At 39.1% G+C, this 18,114-nt stretch overlaps 1 protein-coding gene across 2 annotated transcripts in view; it reads right to left on the bottom strand.

Moving 5' to 3' along the window:
* Window positions 1-18,114, bottom strand: part of LOC128677329 (uncharacterized protein) — a 51,863-nt gene that overhangs the window by 2,624 nt on the left and 31,125 nt on the right. Inside the window, exons 2-21 of one of the 2 annotated variants that reach the window (XM_053758078.2) lie at window positions 11,017-11,096; window positions 10,599-10,745; window positions 10,007-10,200; window positions 9,052-9,283; window positions 8,780-8,920; window positions 8,336-8,654; window positions 6,913-7,202; window positions 6,456-6,655; window positions 6,188-6,371; window positions 5,564-5,768; window positions 4,963-5,156; window positions 4,469-4,640; window positions 3,965-4,112; window positions 3,421-3,627; window positions 2,973-3,162; window positions 2,712-2,888; window positions 1,860-1,913; window positions 1,083-1,211; window positions 607-747; window positions 173-478 (exon numbers count right to left, since the gene is read on the bottom strand). In XM_053758078.2, coding sequence (XP_053614053.1) covers window positions 173-478; window positions 607-747; window positions 1,083-1,211; window positions 1,860-1,913; window positions 2,712-2,888; window positions 2,973-3,162; window positions 3,421-3,627; window positions 3,965-4,112; window positions 4,469-4,640; window positions 4,963-5,156; window positions 5,564-5,768; window positions 6,188-6,371; window positions 6,456-6,655; window positions 6,913-7,202; window positions 8,336-8,654; window positions 8,780-8,920; window positions 9,052-9,283; window positions 10,007-10,200; window positions 10,599-10,745; window positions 11,017-11,074 — 3,688 coding nt within the window. In that variant the 5' untranslated portion in view covers window positions 11,075-11,096. The remainder of the gene's footprint in view (window positions 1-172; window positions 479-606; window positions 748-1,082; window positions 1,212-1,859; window positions 1,914-2,711; window positions 2,889-2,972; window positions 3,163-3,420; window positions 3,628-3,964; window positions 4,113-4,468; window positions 4,641-4,962; window positions 5,157-5,563; window positions 5,769-6,187; window positions 6,372-6,455; window positions 6,656-6,912; window positions 7,203-8,335; window positions 8,655-8,779; window positions 8,921-9,051; window positions 9,284-10,006; window positions 10,201-10,598; window positions 10,746-11,016; window positions 11,097-18,114) is intronic. The other variant, XM_053758079.2, reaches the window with a different exon arrangement.

The following is an 18,114-nucleotide window of genomic DNA, read 5'->3' on the forward strand; positions in this document are numbered from 1 at the left end:
CTCGAAAAGAAATTTGACGTAAAAAAAGTGCGTGTGAAGATCTTCCGAAATCAACAATTTTATTACCAAATTAAAGTTGTAAAGTACTACTGCTTAAAATAAGTTTCTAAGTCACAGATGGTGCAAAGTAACAATGCATAAAATGACATGAAAATAATCAATATTTACGTACCATTTTCACTTTCCTGCAGCATCATTTGACATTTCGTTTTAAACATGATCTTTTCTGAAACAACTTCCAACGGCCTGTCGAGGGTCCTTGCTACAGTCAATTTTGGTTCGATGGTTTCCGACAAAATAGTAGCTAGCTCTTCATTGGAACTATCTTCTCTTTTGTTTCCTTCACTCTTGTCATCTTCGATTCTTGGCTCTTGTGTTTGCACTTCATCCTCTGGTTCCGTTTCAGGTTCCTCTAAGTTTTCATCGTCGAAATCCTCTTCTTGATATCTTGTCATCTGAACAATAAGTTCTTCTAGCACTGCGAAAATAACAGATTAACTCTAATTCATACAAATATTTTTTCTCACATTTAACCCACATCGACACACTACTGGGATTTTTCGCATTTTTAATATTAGTTAGGATTGTAAGCTTTACATATATTACCTTCAGCAGCTTTCGCGCGCTGGTAGATGGGGTCCCTCGGCACCCACTTGCGCGCCTGGCGGAAGTTGCACGTCGGCTTGGCGCCGCGTACCAGCGAGCCTTTTTGAGATTCTCCATGCGCGCTCACACACCAACAAATATCTGGAAACATTATACATTAAAATTTATACATCAAGATTTTAATTATGTAGGTACTCTTTAAAGGAAAAATAAGATTGCTGATGGAAATAGAAAATAGGCAGAGAAGAATGATTGCCCACTTAATATCATACGACGACTTTTAAAACTATTTTTGAAGAAAAGGTCCAGAGACACCGAGGAATAGTTATGGAAGCCAACTGAAAGAGAAAGCAGGTGTCGTGTCGTATCGAGAGCTTAAAAGCAAAGGCGAAGACAGAGAGGTGTGGCGTATACTCCACCGACAAGAGCTCTTAAATAATATGAAGATGAACTCTCGATTGTGGTCCTAAGCTTACCGATATCCAGCATGCACTGCACCGGTTCCCACAGTCCGCTGGCGTCACACTTTGGAATAAAGGAAACCTGTCCGTACTTCTTTGCTTTGGCTTCGTTCCTCTCACGGAGCCTCTCACATGGACTTAAAACTGAAAAGTAAATTCAACACGTTAGTTTCATAAGTCAATGGTGGACGTACGTTGACCTATATGTAATAAGTGCATCCAATATAACTAGTGTTTATACTTATGGAATTATTTTAAAAAAGACTTAAGTTCTTAAGCGCTATCTACTTTAATGATTGCACTTAATGAATTTTTGACCAAATCCCACGGGAATCACGTAATTTCGGGATAAAGTATAATTCTTAAAATATGGCCCAGCCGTTTGATCAGGGAGAAGTAACTCACAAACTTTGGCCTTTGTAATATTAGTGGGATTTCTAAAGTCACTGTGGCATTTTGTGCGTGTGTGACGCGACGGCAACCCTAAATAATGAGATTGGTTGCCTTCGTCTCACTGTGAAAAAAATCAGTAGTGGAAAGTGAATTGCAAATTGCAAACCTTCTAAATTCAAATTTAGTAATGTGAATCATGCTCAAAGAATGATTGAGTTAGCCTTCTTCATAAGCTTTCCGACGTGCATCATATAATCATACTAGATCCAATTTTACACTTTGTGCTTTAGTTATACGTGCAGTTCGTGCAAGCAGTTAACTTCGGTGTATATATTATGTTTGATTTAATAATTAATGTTATTCCCGTTCCACACGAAATATTACTTGAAAGGGACATGCCTTCAGCTGTAGGTGAAGTCTCCTGCTTGCCGTTTTTGGCGGTCTCACCCTCCACTGTTTTAAGATGAAATAGTTAGAAAAGATTGATATGTACATTGGTAATCTAAAGTTTACTAGATAATCTAACGATGGTAGTAGATTTACGAAGAGTTTTTGTCCTCCGAAGTAAAATAATAAATTTCTACAAAAAGACTAGAACAAGATAAAATATCTACGTCTTTATTTACAAATTATGTCACAGTTAATAATAATAAAAAAGGTATGAAAATAATTACTAACAAGACCAATCACCAAAAAAGTAAGTAAATTTTAAATTAAATATAACTCCTGTTCCCTAAGAAAAAATATCAAATTCCATCGAGGATAGCCCGAGCAGAGATAAATGGATATATTTCGAAGAATGGCTCAGAAATAGTAGGAAATAAGTAGGTAAGTAGGTACTAATGAAACAGCTATAAAGAAACCACGCCAAACATTAGGGTGTATGTATGACAAACCTGAAGTTTTAACCCATAACAATACTGACAACATTGCATTTCTCCTTGGTTCTGAGTAGTTGTGGCTGTGGAAGCAGTCGTACTATCAGAGGCGCTCGCATTTATTCAGCTTGTTGTTGAATAAAGTAAGAAAGAAGACTCAGAAAATGTCAGAGCAGATAGCGTAGCACTTTCTTCATCTGGTCGTTGTTGTAGTTGCCAAAGTAGTCGAAGTATTGGAAGCGCTCGCTTTTAATCCACTTATGTTTAAAGAAAGAAAGAATGAGAAGACTCAGAACATACCAGGGCAGGCAGCATTGCACTCTTTCTTGATCTTGACGTTAAAAAGAAAGAAGAAACAAGACTCAGAACATACCAGGGCAGGCAGCATTGCACTCCTCTTTCGTCTTGAAGTTGTTGTGGTTGCCGGTGCAGCCGTAGTATCGGAAGCGCTCGCATTTGTTCCGCTTGTGGTTGAACGCCCAGCGCGTTGTGTTCAGGCGAGGCTGGCCCTCACACCCGCCTTCGTCTTTGGCTTCGAAGCAGACTGTGTCTGCAATCATATATTTCACATTGAATTGTTTTATTTTGGAGATGAGCGATGCAGTGAGAAGCATAAATAAATATAGGTATTTACGTGGCTTAGGGCAGCACACCGGAGGTCTAGAGTCGTGAGGAGCGTAAGTGCAGGCGTGAGTGGAGGGGCAGTCGGCGGTGCTGGGTCCGCACAGCAGCGGGACGGAGCCATCCGGAGCCAGGAGGGGCGCGGCGTTGTCCGGGCACTGCGGGGAGGGGCGGCAGCGGGCGACAGGGGGGCAGGAGTCGCCCTGGAAAGATGAGACATGGCATTTATGATAAAGTTCCGCTAGCTATATATATATATATATATAATGTTTCCAAGATTTTGAAAGCGCACGCTGTTACATTACAGTAAGTGAAGTACATATATCTACATTTCGGGTCATAGTAGTAGTTTAATATTTTTTATCAAATTAGTAGTAATACTTATTACTCATACATATTATACGTTCTTTAACATCGCTGTAATGTTAGATGGTGATTCTATAAAGAGCTTCTCTCCTCACCTCACACTCCACAGGTAGCAGTTCGCAAGTTTCATCAGGCCTGCACTTAGCCTCAGCGCACAGATCCCTGCAGTCACAAGTTGGACACCCATTGTCATCCAGCGTCCGTCCGTGAGGACACATCACGTCCTCGTTGCAGCCGGGGTCGGGACACTGACGGGCGTTCGTGCAGTCAGGAGTGGCGTTTACTGCTCGTGTCCCAGGAACCTGGAAAACATTTGATCATCTCAATAAAAACTTACTCTCGCAGCGAATTCTTGAATGAAACTACTAGGTTTAATTATATTGCGTCGCAGTTAAGTAACATTGAAAAAGAGAAAAAGTCAGCCTCGATGCAAATAAGTAACATGAATTGAACAACTTAAATTACCCATACATAATTTACAAATACATGTGTCATATTATACTACGAAAAGTAGAAGCAAGACAGAAACAAAGGGGGAAATTAAGGACAAAACGGGAATCCCAGCAACGGTATACTTTTGTTGAACCTACTTCATTGTTGGTACATAAAGGTGGCATGTCTTCATAAAAAACCCCTTACCTCATTGCCAGCCTTGTCGATGCACCAGCATGTATTGTTGGCCGCCTTGCACTGCACCCCTTCGTATGAGCCGTCCTCCTTGCAGGCCGGCACGAACATTCTAGACGCGGGGCTGCCGCTTTCTGAGGCTATGTGAAGCGCTAATGCTCTGGAAATAAAAAGAAAATATGTTCAGGGACCTTCAACATATTTGCGGATGCTCAACGAGACACAAAATAAATTTTATTGTTATAACTGCGACTGCGATACCAGTCAATGCATCCGAAAGTGTAGAGATCTTCTTGGAACAAATGTTTCAAACCGCATTGTCATTCCTCTTTTTGTTAGATTTGTGCAATTTCTTTACAGGAGGTTAGTCTACAGTACACTCGTATCTGCACAAGAACTACAGCACAAGGAAGTGCCAAGTTTTCTGGATACACCTGCTTAAATCGAAAATTCTCTACATACCGCACGACGTTCATCAGACCCTCGTTCAGTACTATGTTAGTCGGATATAGTTACCTGCTTTGCTGACAAGCAGTTTGATGCAAGGGTTCCGTGCAGGTGGTCCCGCAGCCGGTGGCGCAGCAGCGCTCCGTTGGGCCGCAGTCCGAGTCGCCGCGACACGAGAACTCGCAAGTTCCGTGGGTGAACGGAACTAGGTAGGGGCACTGCCCGCGTTTTTTGGGTAGGCCTGAAATATATAAGAAAACCAATGTAGTGTGGTACGTAGATAAATTAGCATAAGATACATTCGTAATGATTAGAGTTGTATAAAAGAGATCAAGAATAGTCGTCTCAATAACAACTTTACATCAACATGTTAGCGACCATCAACGTTATTATGATTATAATACATAACCATTCCTAAGTATATAATTTGTCTGTTTTGTTAGCTTAGTCTCCTAAATATATCTTTTCACATAAACATTCTTTTCACATTCATAAATATATCGTTTTCAAAATCGTGAGCTCTTGAATAATTTATATTGTCAATACAGTACAATAATACTCACAAGCAGGAACGGGCGGGCAGTAATCAGCGTCGCAAGCGACCTCCACAACGGTGCAGGCGCGGTCGGCGGGACACGTAACAGACGAGCAAGGGTCTCGACAGCGGCACTTGGGACAGCGGTCAGGGCCGAGCTCGAACCCGTAGTCGCAGCCCATGCGACATGTCATCTCCAGGCATTGGTGCTCTTCTCGGACTCTGAAGAGGGAAGCTTTCATATTAGGTGTAAATTATAACAACTAAGTGTAACTGTTAGTCACATGATCTCTTTATTAGTGTATACGTTATTTGCGGTGTAATCAATTAATCAGCAACTTAGGTACTAGTTTAGTGGATAAATAAGCGAACCTGTGTATTACTCACTCAATTGACCTGTGTAAAACATTTTTTTTGATAATTCTCTAAATCTTTTTAGTATTTTGTCTCTCTAATATAGAAGTCCAAAACTGGTTGGGGCTAACGCCTTACACGTGACTTCAAGCAATGTTAACAGGGCACCCAATCCAACAAAACAAAATTCAATAACAGAAATATAATTGTCAAAATTAAGCTCTTTAGAAGTCTAAATCTGCTTATGGCTTAATAGCAATAATAGTTAATCTTACTTGTCGCAGTCCACAGCAGTGGCATTACTCGAGCTCGTGTCAGGTATCTCCGTGCCAAAGGAGTCGACGCACCAGCAGCGGCCGCGGGCGCACTGCCGCGAGGCGTACGCGCCGTCGGGCCTGCAGGTCGGCGCCGGCAGCGCCAGTTTCATGCCGTCCACCGTACCTTCCATCTTCTCATCGAAGTCCCGGAGGTATTCGCACACTGGAACAGAATCTGTTAGCTTCTAATCTGATCGACATTGTTTTTCTGCAGAAGTTTGAAAAATATAAAACAGCTATAGTGCTTCTCAACTCAGCAGAAAATCTGAACTTGCTGTAATCAATGAGAATTGTAGTCGTTTAAATTTGTCATAAGTCAGTCGTTAACCCTGTCTTTCAGTAGATTTATCTTCATTTGGATCCCCAAATAATTCAAGCACGGTACAATATGAGGTCAACTTGTCTTGCCCAAAGTCTTCCTCAAATAACATCATATTAGTTCAAGAAGAAAAGGTTTTAATTGGATGTTTAATATTTTATAGCATTGCCTTAGCTATTGTAAAACCTGTGTACCACAATAAAGATTTGAATTGATTCCGATCTTCTCCATACAATGACAATGACTTGTGGGAAGGAACGTACTTGTGGGAGTGTCATCAACTCTATCAGTCTGCAGTTTCATTTTCGCCGGATCCGCACACACCGGTCCGCAGTTGGCAGTGGCGCAACACATCAGGTCTCCCTCGCACACACCTTCAGAACAGCTCATCGTGGAGTTCAGGCCACACATGGCTTCAACTTCTGAACCGCAGGACTCGAAGCTCACCTGACGAAGAAAGGAATTATTGAGTGATTTTTTCTTAGAAAAGAAATATGTGTTTCGAGTTAAATAATTTAGTTCCTAGGTTACCTCAAAAATTTCAGTTTCAGTAGAGTTTCCATTATCAGCAGGGTCCATACAGCACACAGCGCTGCCACTCGTTCGTGCTCTGGTACAGACATGTCCTCCGGGACAATCTGCGTCTGCGCCGCAACGGACCACTGTCCCTTCGTCGTCCGCTGCTGGGATGCCGACTTCGCATGGATTGTTGTAGGAGACTTTAGGTCGACCTGGACATTAAATTGATTTGATCTATTTATTGCTTTCGTGCCATTACTCCTGATCATAGGGTTTTCTCCTAGTATTTTCCGTGTTTCTTCCAAAAAAGTCGGGTGCAAACCAAACTAGTCGATGGGTTTGCGCCGATCTTCAAAATATTCTTAACATTTAAAAAATCTAATTCTTTCAAAAATTTTCATATCTGGTTTTGATGTGATGGAACCAACAAAATCTAGTTACAATTTCACAGATTTTATCTAATACTTACAAATAGGATATCCAGTGCAGAAATCTCCCGCGCAATCAGCATCCTTAACCCTCACGCACTCCTCTCCATCTGGACACGGGAATCCAGCGCAGGGGTCATCACATTCACACGTCGGGCACCCATCACCGCCGGTCTTGTAGCCATACTCGCAGACTCCGGCGCACAGAGCTCTGCCACAGGAGACGAGGCTACGACCCCCGCTGCGTGCTGGTCGAGGGGTCTTCGAACACTGGACGGTGTCAGCTGGACCCATCGACCCGCGGAGTTTATTGCCATCCGTGTCGACACACCTGATTGAGGAACCAATTTATATAACAGGTTACAAAGACACTAAGTACTACTAATGTGAAAATTCAAAAGTAAGCTGTATAAGACGAATTTGCTCGCTAACTACTGTATACTGAGTAGGTATTCATTATAATTCAAATACAACTGAGAGACTATACGGAGAATGAGAGGGGATACGGTTGCAACTTCTCTAACTTTCTATGCAAAAAAACCGAAATCAAAACGGCTTATATAGATGGACAAACGAAAACACTCGAAGCGATGTTATGATCACCGTGTCCGGAAAAATCGCTCCACGTAATTTAGGTACGTTGTACGGTCCGCTAAACCCCACGAGGCGTCTTTTCTTTAACTACTTTTACTAGACACGCGGATTAGGCTTCGTTGATGCTATCAAGTTGCAAGAATAACATTTTACGGCAATTCACACATCTTTATTCAATTCATACTCGGCTTTATTAATGCGCTTAATTTAGAGTCGCGCTAACATCGCGCCTTGTAAGTTATTACCTTAGAGTGATTGCCGACATTTCTTGCTCGTCATAACTTTTTTCTTGTAGTATGTGATAGATTTAGATTTTGTATAACTTTCTCCTTCTGTACACTTGTTTATTCTTTGGAGGCAATCAATTCCGCTCGGGCCCGGTGAAATTGCCAAAGATTATGTTGGATTAGCGCAAAAACCGGTCGGATATTGTGACCGATTGGCCGAGGCTTAACGGCTTTCGACTTACGACAATTGAAACGAGGGATATTGATTTGTCAAATATAACTTCGGTGAGTTTGAAAAACATAATTTTTTAAATTATAAAAAGAGATCATCGCTGCAAGCCTTATTAAAGCTGCTCACGTTTGCTTAAACACTAGCACAAGTATGACTGACCCTATGTCATACTCAGTATGTAGGCGCTTACATCCAAACGCTCTATATCTAAAGAGCACACTGAGTGACTTCACACGAGTAAGTTTGTATATAATATGTTACAGGATGTAATATTTAAGCTGCACTATCGCAATAGGTATATAACTGTAATGGTAGTAGTAAGTAAGATGATGATGAAATAAATAAATAAAATAAAAAAAGCTTAGAGGTCAACTGGTAAAAAATTACTTAAACTGCACTCATGAAACTCACCAGCAAACAAGTCCATTCCTCGAGCACTGCTTCGACTCGAACGACCCATCGACAGCGCACTGCGGCACATATCCCCTCCCTTCCTTCTCACTGATCACCAGCAACTCAGCCAGCATCTTCTGCTGCGTGCACATAGTAACGTTGTTAGGGAGTACGCAGTGTTTCCCGCACTCCCCGCCGTCGCAACACTTCTGCATCGAAGGGCATTCCAAGTCGTGGGCGCACGGAGTACCGCATTCCAACTCTGCCTCTGGCTCAGGACACGTGCCTGCCTTCTTAAGCTCTAAAGATGCTGGACAGCATACGCCGTAGTCGTTTCCTGAAAAGAATCAGTTAACCAGTTCAATGAACGGCTTACATGTGAAGAAACACGCAACTATTACACCAAATTGACTATTTTTATTTTTTGTCATTATGTGTTGCAAGTAAATAGAGAAAACATACCTGATTCAACCAGACATCGGTATAATGGTGGGCAATTTGGTTTTCCTGGATCAGTTCCGCAGAGGAATGGCCTACTGGTTTCTGATATGATTAGAGGCTCGCCGACAGGACAGATGTTTTGCAAGCTTCTTCCACGTTTACCTAAAATACAGAAGCATATAAATATTAAAATAGTTGAAGATTGTCATTTTAATAAATATCCTTTCAAATTGAAGAAAGTTCCACAGCAAGAGTCTTGACATTTGCAGAAAGTAGCAGAAAACCTTACTTACATGTTGGGACAGGTGGGCAAGGAGGTCTCAAACATGGCGTCTCTTCAAGCTGACAAGACAGTTGTCCAGGGCATGTGATACTCGAACAAGGATCTCTACACTTGCAGAGCGGGCAGCCGCGGGCGTCCAGCTCGAAGCCAAGTGGACACAGCATGCGGCAGGTGTGCGCTGCGCATGGCGCCGTTTTGGTACAGTTGACTAGACTGGCTGCTGGCGCGCGAGTGCCTGGCAGCTGGAGAAATAAATCAGAAACAGTGAGCAGCTGTAACACGTGAAAATAAAAAGAAAACAATCTGATTACATATCTGAAGTTATTAAAGATTACCTACTGGTTAATGAAATCAAGTTAACAATGTATATGACGACCTCGGTGGCGCAGTGGTAAAGTGCTGGCCTCTGAACCGTGAGGTCCCGGGTTCGATTCCCGGTCGGGTCATGATGGAAAATTATCTTTTTCCATCATATTTTATTCATATATCTTATTTCTTGGATATTTATCTATATATGTATTTGTTACAAAATATAGTATCGTTGAGTTAGTATCCCATAACACAAGTCTCGAACTTACTTTGGAGCTGGCTCAATCTGTGTGATTTGTCCTAATATATTTATATATTTTATTTATATTCTTTGTGATGCTGATGAATGTATTATTATATCTCCTATGAAGACACAATACAGAGAACAGTTTATCCTTTTTCCTAGCCTTATAAGCCAAAAATGCGGCAGAAGTTTACTCTTGTGTCGGTGAATTTTGTAACTAGTTACACGATATCATGTCAAAGTCGATTTCTCATTTTATTAATTATCACATTAGATCTGCTTGAACTTTTCGAGGAAACCGCGTCACATTGGAACCCAGATCAACTTGATCAGGAGTTCTCTTGACTATTGCCCGCTACCATCGCTTGCCTAATTTTAGTAAAATATGGATAGACTTTATTAGGATTCTCACTTCAAAACCAGTCTCGTCGACACACCAGCAAGAGCTGACGATCTCGTTATCACACTGAATCTGCTCGAACTCCCCATCAGACAGCCGACACCTTGGAGCCCGGACCGACTTGATCAGACCGCGTCCTCCTCTACTGTTCTCAGCAGCCAGGGCGCGAGAGATACGCTCCGCTGACTGTCGTACATTTTCACATCCTGGAAAAAAAAGACTTAGTTATATCGTGAAGAAGCTCCTTCCACGTATATCAAGTTTATATGGATCTTGGGTTCATTTTGTACCCAAGATCCACATCAACATAAATAAACAATGTATCTATTTCATATTTCATATAAACTCATATCACCATCAGCTCTCCCATATCAGCATCAAAGGTTAGTTATGAAGGAGTATAGGCCATGCATGACCCACTCACTGACAAATAAACTCTCAGTCTAACGGCTTAAATGCCTTTCGAAGTAAGAAGACCCAATTCTCATAGACAAACGGTTCGCACTCAAATTATGGCATAATTTGATATTTTCTCGTTTGTATAAAAGGTGTTAAAATATGATTCCAGCAGCACCCGGCAAAGACGACTATCTATAGAACTCACCTGTGTACAGTGGGTCCACACAAGTCCGGCCACACTTGGTGTTGCAGCAGAGCTGGTCTCCGCACTCGTCGTCAGTGCTGCAGGGCGCCGCTCGTGGCATACAGGGACCCTCTTCCGCTGGGCATCTTCCTCGAAGCTCCGCGTTTGCTGCAATGGAAATACGCACCATTTGTGTGTGACACAAATTAAGTTACAAGATCTTAAGAAGAAATGAACAAAACTAGTCAAAGAAAATCTTATATTATCGGCAAACAGTTTGCCGAACTTTGGCGTATTAATTAAGAATTATGTGTGAAATATTTTTTAAGAACAGAAAGTCTTAATTTCGAACTTTAGTCAGTTCGAAATTAAGTTTTTCTCTTCTTCTTTCGCACTAGCTGTGACGTCATAGATGTTAGGATGTTTTTAATGGGTATACCGTGTTGCAGTAACACCGCGCACGCGCAGAGCAGCGCCGCCCTCACCGCAGCCGACATCGCTGCATCACACAAGCGGCCGCTGAAACAAACAAACATAAATAATATTAGTACTATATAATATAGGGGATAATCGCGTGGTTACCGCCAAACAAGACCGCTCGATATCCTTACGTGGATGGCGTACGATTAGAGGTCCAGTAATTTGACTTTGCTGTCCTGGAATTCACAAATTAGCTTTAGCAAGTAATTAGCTTTTGTGAAAAAAAAGTTTTTTTTTCTTCTAAATAATTTATAGTCAAGCCTTAGAAATAACTATATTAGGCCTAAAACCAATTACATAGGTAGTTTATAGACGGATCGGACACAAACTAATTTCGTTCGTGGCCTACATGACCAGGTAAAGACATGCCTGAATCAGGCAACCCTATTGAAGAAGCCGCTTGTCTGTAAAAACCAATTCAAATTAACTAGACACTTAGCTGTATTAATCATGTACCAATTTCCTGAGGTGTTGCCGATGGGTAATTCCATCGAACATAAAAGGGTACAAAGTTAGTCATAAAACTTAAGCAAGTTGAGGATTGCAATCAGTTAAATTCAATCGATTGTACAATCGAGTGACTACAGTCAAAAGCAAATCATATAGCTAAATTTTAAAATTCACCGGTATTACCAAAGCATAAGGTCTTTATGTAAGTAATTCGATACGCGGTATACTGTACGTATGTACGTAAGTGGAGTGCCTGGACTCAGACAGCATACTAATATCCCGAACAATGCAACCAACCAATCATTACAATTTACAATCGTTTTCCCGCCAAACATGGGTCAACCTTGCACACAGAGGCCGCGTAATTACTTACAATCTAAATGTATATTATAATTATTGTACATTTTGTAGGTTAGAATTGGAACGCAAACTAAACCATTAGAAGTGTAAGGTTACCTATTTCTTCAAGTTCTATTGTAATGGATGAATTCAAATTTCGGTTCAAGTAAATATTTTGGGGAACGTTCTCATTTTATTAATTTAATGTTGAGATCTAAAATTCAGCTTTATAAGCTGATGCTGTACGGCTTCGTAGGATCTTGCTTACTACTTGGATTTATACATATAAACAATTTCACAAGATTTGACATTGAACTGAACTAAATAGAAAATTAAATAAGTACGTATACACATTTTACCACTGTCCTCATTTAATTATTACGAGTTTAAAACATATTTTCTATTGCCTAATTGGTAAGAGGTTCCGTGCTAGCTAAGTGTTGTTATTACTCACAGGTAAACCACTCGAAACATGAAAGTTATGATATGACTCACGTCTTAATCTACACGATACTCCAACCATTTTAAATTTCCACCGGCATTCTGCTGATTACAAAACAGCACCGGCCATCAATCACTCAATATTCAATCTGTTTGCAATTTACTGCACGCGGGGCCTTGCAGCCGCTTCGTTAGCCAACTGTCAGATTTTATCACCTTAGGATGACCACAAAATCCGTCAGTCCGACCCATGACAGAAATCTATGGAGGATAAAAGTTACCTTGACGACCTCAGGGCGCAGTGGTAAAAGTTCTTGCCACTGAACCGAGTGGTCCCGGGTTCGATCCCCGGTCGGGTCATGATGGAAAATGATCTTTTTCTTATTGTATATATGTATTAGTTATAAAATATAGTATAGTATCGTTAGTATCCCATAACACAAATCTCGAACTTTCTTTGGGGCTAGTTCAATCTGTGTTATTTATCCTAACAATTTATTTATTACCTATGCTCAACCAGTGGGACTTTTAAAAAGGCTAAAAGAAGGATAACTAATACCCGTACAGTACAATACGTATACAAGAGATAATACTAGCTTAAAGTTAAAATTGTTTATTCTCTCTTGACGACGCACGCGAAGCAAAAACATAGAATATTCCAGCTGCATCTCTTCTTGTGCAGTATAATGCGTATAACACATTATAATTTTCGTTACTTATAATTTACTTCATTTCTTAAATAAAAAAGAAACAAGTAGTTGTGTTCGCAGCTGAGAATAAAAGTTTTTTTATCTAATCCAAGGTTCGAAGTGATTTACTGACAACTTAATTATCAATGGTGAAACAGATTCTAATTTACCTATATAAATGCTGCACACTTGACAGTGACCTATCTAGATCAAGTAAAAACAGGAAGTATAATAGTTATATAAAAAGAAAAATAGTTATATAGACAAAACATACAACGGTCTTATAATTTATGATTTGATATACAGCCAACGAGTTTTTTATTTCAAGAAATCGCATCTCAAATGCAGACTCGAGTACAAAAAAATACTATGTCTGTGCTTATTGCTTTTGCTTTTCTCGACAAATAAGAACCAAAATTGGCGGTTGAAAACGCTTGACCAATTGAGCCATCGTTCCGTCTTTGCATTTGACTGATTACTTACTAAATCACAGTCTTAACCTAAACGGGTATTTATACTTTGATAAAACTTCATAACTAAAGTAAGTATATATTATGAAAAGAACATTAATTAGATAAGAATTGTAGTTACATAGTTTAGAAAGTCTGAAAATCAGAACTTACTTGAGAATGCCAATCCATTTGAACAACTTGACGATTTATCGATTTTCAGTAAAATCTACAACGTTATGTTACGTATGGACATCTTTATCATCTATAAAGGCCTATTGTTTTTTTTTTAATCATTGTTATTATAATTTATTTCTGTGCATGATGTAACGAACAGTAGCTCAGTCATCATATGCATTTTAATTACTAAAGTCACTTTCTCCATTTCTCATTGCCTAGGTCATTGACCCGCAGTGCAATGGCATGCTAATTGCATTTAGATTACTGAAATCTAACAGTTTTGATATAAGATCTAACGATTAACTTGATGAACATTTTATGCGTTATAATATAACCATATAATGCATACTTAAACGTGATGAGTTGAGTTTTATATGCTGAAATCCAGTAAATTTAATTACATGATTATTAATTAATAGAAAAAATATTTACTGATTGCTGTGTTAGAAACATTGTAAGGTAAGTTTACACAAATTGATTTTATCAACGTATTTTATTAAGTATGTAAAAATTAATGTTTCATACATATATAATATTTCATTCAAATGGCCAGGACGAAAGTTTTGTGTGTAATAAAACAAAGTCACCGCCTTTGTCTGCCTGTGTCTAAGCTTTTGAATTTTCATGCGGTTTTGAAAATAATAATGAGATGAAAGAAAAGAAAGAACTCATTTAATGCAGTTTTCACTATTATCAAGACAATTTATTCGTGAAGTTTCCTAGATCTTGTGCGAAGCTGAGTGGCTAATTACTCAATAAATTACAAAACAGTTCTATTTATCGCGTGTGCTCGTTGATCCTTCTGACTGGGTGTTAACTTTATTTGGATCTGTAGCCTAAATTGTATGTAGACAAAGATCATGCTCATAGCTGGGTCTACGCCCAGTTTTTCCCAGACAGGCGCAAACCCAAGGGGGGATGGTTGGACCCAAGGTTAAATTTCCTAAGTACTCACAACTGGTGAATCAAAACTATTCATTATACCCTTGGAAAGTGGCGGCGAAGTGGTATTAGGTAATAAATCGACATAACAATAGCAAGCTTGTTAAGGGTACAAAATCACTGGTTTTCGCTGGATTAATGAGGCGGCAAGCGAAAGTTGATGTCCAGCAGTTACTCATCACTGGAGACAATTAGGACCATTGGGATATCCCTGTCATACAACATTTTGGTTTATAATTTCTTGATTGATGGAAAAACTGCGGTTCTCTACATGCCTAAAGTGTATGGCAAGTATAAGCAAACAAGTGGACAAAACTCAACGGCCCACACTAAATACTAATCTTTTATCGCGGGTCAAATGAAAATGAATACAGAGAACAGTTACAAATAGGTATCTGTGATCATTTATTTGCATAAATATTTGCCCGCGCTGGGAATCAAATCCAAGACCTTCAGATAGTTGGACGGACGTGGCATGTAGAATATAGAAGTTGTACAGTATCTTCATAGTAAATACGTGCTCATAACGTGCATTCAAAAATAGAAATCTGAAAACTCAACAGAAAATATCTCAAATGACGTTCCACCGGATAATGTTGACACTGGCACAAAAGAATATATCATGAAGAAACAAAAAAGTATAAAAACAGAAAACATTGTAAATAGAACGAAGTTTATGTCGCAAGTTTCAAAGTGAGTGAACTCAGTAGTGCCTCAGCCGGCGGTGACGCAAGAGGAGCCGCGGTGAAAGGCACTGATGTGTGGTGCACTGTACCTAGAGAGGTACAGCAAAGTCACGTAAAGTGCACTTGCTTGCACGCGGAACTATGCCAAGCCGCGCATAACTCTTATGGGATTACTGCCGCAATGTTTGAAATTGTACAGACATAGGTCTTAGGGCGTAGGGAATATACAATACAATAACCTTTACTACACTAAAAGTGAAAAGTACATAATATAATAATAATATATCTAGGGAAAAACGGGATTTTTGAAGAGGTAGTGGTTATCAAAATGCGATGCGAAGAATTATCTGAATTACTAAGTAACTGAGTCCTGTAAAGGTTCTCTCTCTCGCCTGAGCATTTTTCTGGTTTCTTTCTTAACTGTACAGCATTGAAGCTAGGACTCTTGGCTTCAACGCTGTACAGTTTTCTTACTTCATTTTCTCGCACGGTCTTCGATATGTTTGTTGTCAGACCAATAAGAAGTACCTATGTAAAGAACTGTCTTGTTTGGCATGAATTAAATGAACCTCTAAAAAACCTAAATAAATTTGCATCTCTTTCAAAATATTTAGTACGTACTGGATATTTCATAATGGTCTTACTTATACTAATCCATACTTATTTGTTAAGTTGTCATATGACGACAGGTTAATATTAACCTACTTGGTAAAACGTACTAAAAAAAAAACAATCTGTAGTAAGCAACCATAATTATGTAAGTTCAAGTTATTATTCCTCTATTATTTTGTTCCGAATTACAATCACAATTAAGTTATTTATTATTAATTATAAATATTCGTCTCATCACACATTACATGTAGTTTACAGATGTCTTTTTGCAATTTCAACCAAGTAAGAAAGCTGGGAAAAAAGATTGCTATTTTCTTCTTCTTCATAGTCGTATTCCTTATGGCCGAGGATCGTGGTCATTATACGTGGAATGAAACACACACAATAACTTTCTTGGCACTATTAATGGCGTTGTTTGCCATTGCCTTTTTTCACACACAAATTAATAATCAACCGGTGTGCATGTTTCCTTACGATGTTTTCCTTCGCCGAAGTGGTCGATGAAAACTACTATATCTGAGTCAGATTGGTATACAAATTCATGTGGCACGAGTAGGATGCGAACCTAACCTATACTTGAGTCGATGAATATCAAAAATAATAAATGTCCTGTCGCGATCAGTCCAAAGAAGAAAAGAAACTATCGAAGAAGTCTTGCAGATAGTTCACACAAAGTATTAATACTGGAAGTTTAGTATAATCTGTGGTATTACTACACAAACCACTAAACAATAGCTTATCTTGTGTTTTCGGTTGAGTGAACCAGAATAAATACGCTGTCAGTCCGCGGTTCAGCCAACATATCAAGCTGCACTCTATGTCACGGTAATAAAGGCGACTTGGCACTGAACTTGGGCAGGTTGTCGTGCGGTTGACTGTACTTTCAGCTCAGCAATATCCGCCCTTTATCAAAGGGCGTGCGAAACTATTAAGTGTGGTAATAGCACGGTTGAGTCGTAACGGGAAATGGTTCACTTGCGAAAAGAAAATCTAAAAAAGACCCTGTGAAAACAATATTTTCCCATTAATTCTAAGATTTTTTTTCTCAGGGCTTAATGTAAATATGTTTTCAATATTTAATATTTCTATATACACTCCTTTCTTTAAATAAAATACGTATTGTAACCATTTTGTTTTTCTTATCTCGGAAAATAAACAATCTTAGTTCAAGGAATCTAACATCGTTTAAAAAAATGTGTAATGAACGCGTTGATGTCTTTTTTATTGATTTTTTTTAATTACAGATTTGGATAAAATTATGTAGGTACATAAAAAAATGTTCCGCGTAGTTTTATATTTATTTTTTATTTCCAAAAATAAACAATTAAGTATGTATTTTGTATAGTAGTGCAAAATATATGTACATTCAAATAAACTAATATTGAAAGAAATGTTATTTACGTATTTATGGAAACAGTTAAGAAAATCGATACAACATTCGATACAATATTATCTTAACTGTTCTTCATAATTAAATAAAAAATGAAACTAATTAATTTCAGGCACAATCCCACATTTTTCATCTTCTTCATAGTCGTATTCCTCATGGCTGAGGGTCGTGGTCATTACGTGGAATTAAACACACACAACAACTTTCTTGGCATTATTAATGGAGTGGTTTGCCATTGCCTTCTCCATTTCACACACAAGTTAATAATAATCAACCAGTGTGCAGGTTTCCTCACGATGTTTTCCTTCACCGGAAGCAAGTGGTGGATGAAAAATACATGAGTCAGATTGGTATAAACTCATGCGGCACGAGTAGGATTCGAACCTGGGATTTTTCGATCCATCGGCGGTCTAACATCACCGCCGCTTCATTTTTCATAGCCAGTTTAAAAAAAGGATATTTCCTTCACTTTTAAACCTAGGTGGAAAATAAGCAATTTACTATAAATTTTATCATAATATCACTATAAAATATTCTAGTGTCGAACATAAGACAAAACCGCGTTAAAGAAAGTGAATGTCTATGAATACAAACTATCAGGTTATCAGTTTCACTTAGGGGCACGAACTCTGGTAAATACGCGGATCCAGTCCACACAAAGGGTGTAGTTGTAGCCCTCCAGACAGCCCTCCAGGTACAGACCCTTCAGGATTTGCGCCGTACCATTTGATTAGAATCGAAACTAAATTAATTAGGGTTATTTAGGGTTAAACTAAATTAGTTAGGGTTATTTTTTGAAACTAGTATACTAACATATTATACAAAGATGCCCCTTGTCGCGCCTGTCTGTCTGTGTGAACGCGATAAACTCAAAAATTT

This window comes from Plodia interpunctella, chromosome 17 (assembly GCF_027563975.2).
Source record: "Plodia interpunctella isolate USDA-ARS_2022_Savannah chromosome 17, ilPloInte3.2, whole genome shotgun sequence".
In the NCBI taxonomy this organism is placed as follows: domain Eukaryota; kingdom Metazoa; phylum Arthropoda; class Insecta; order Lepidoptera; family Pyralidae; genus Plodia; species Plodia interpunctella.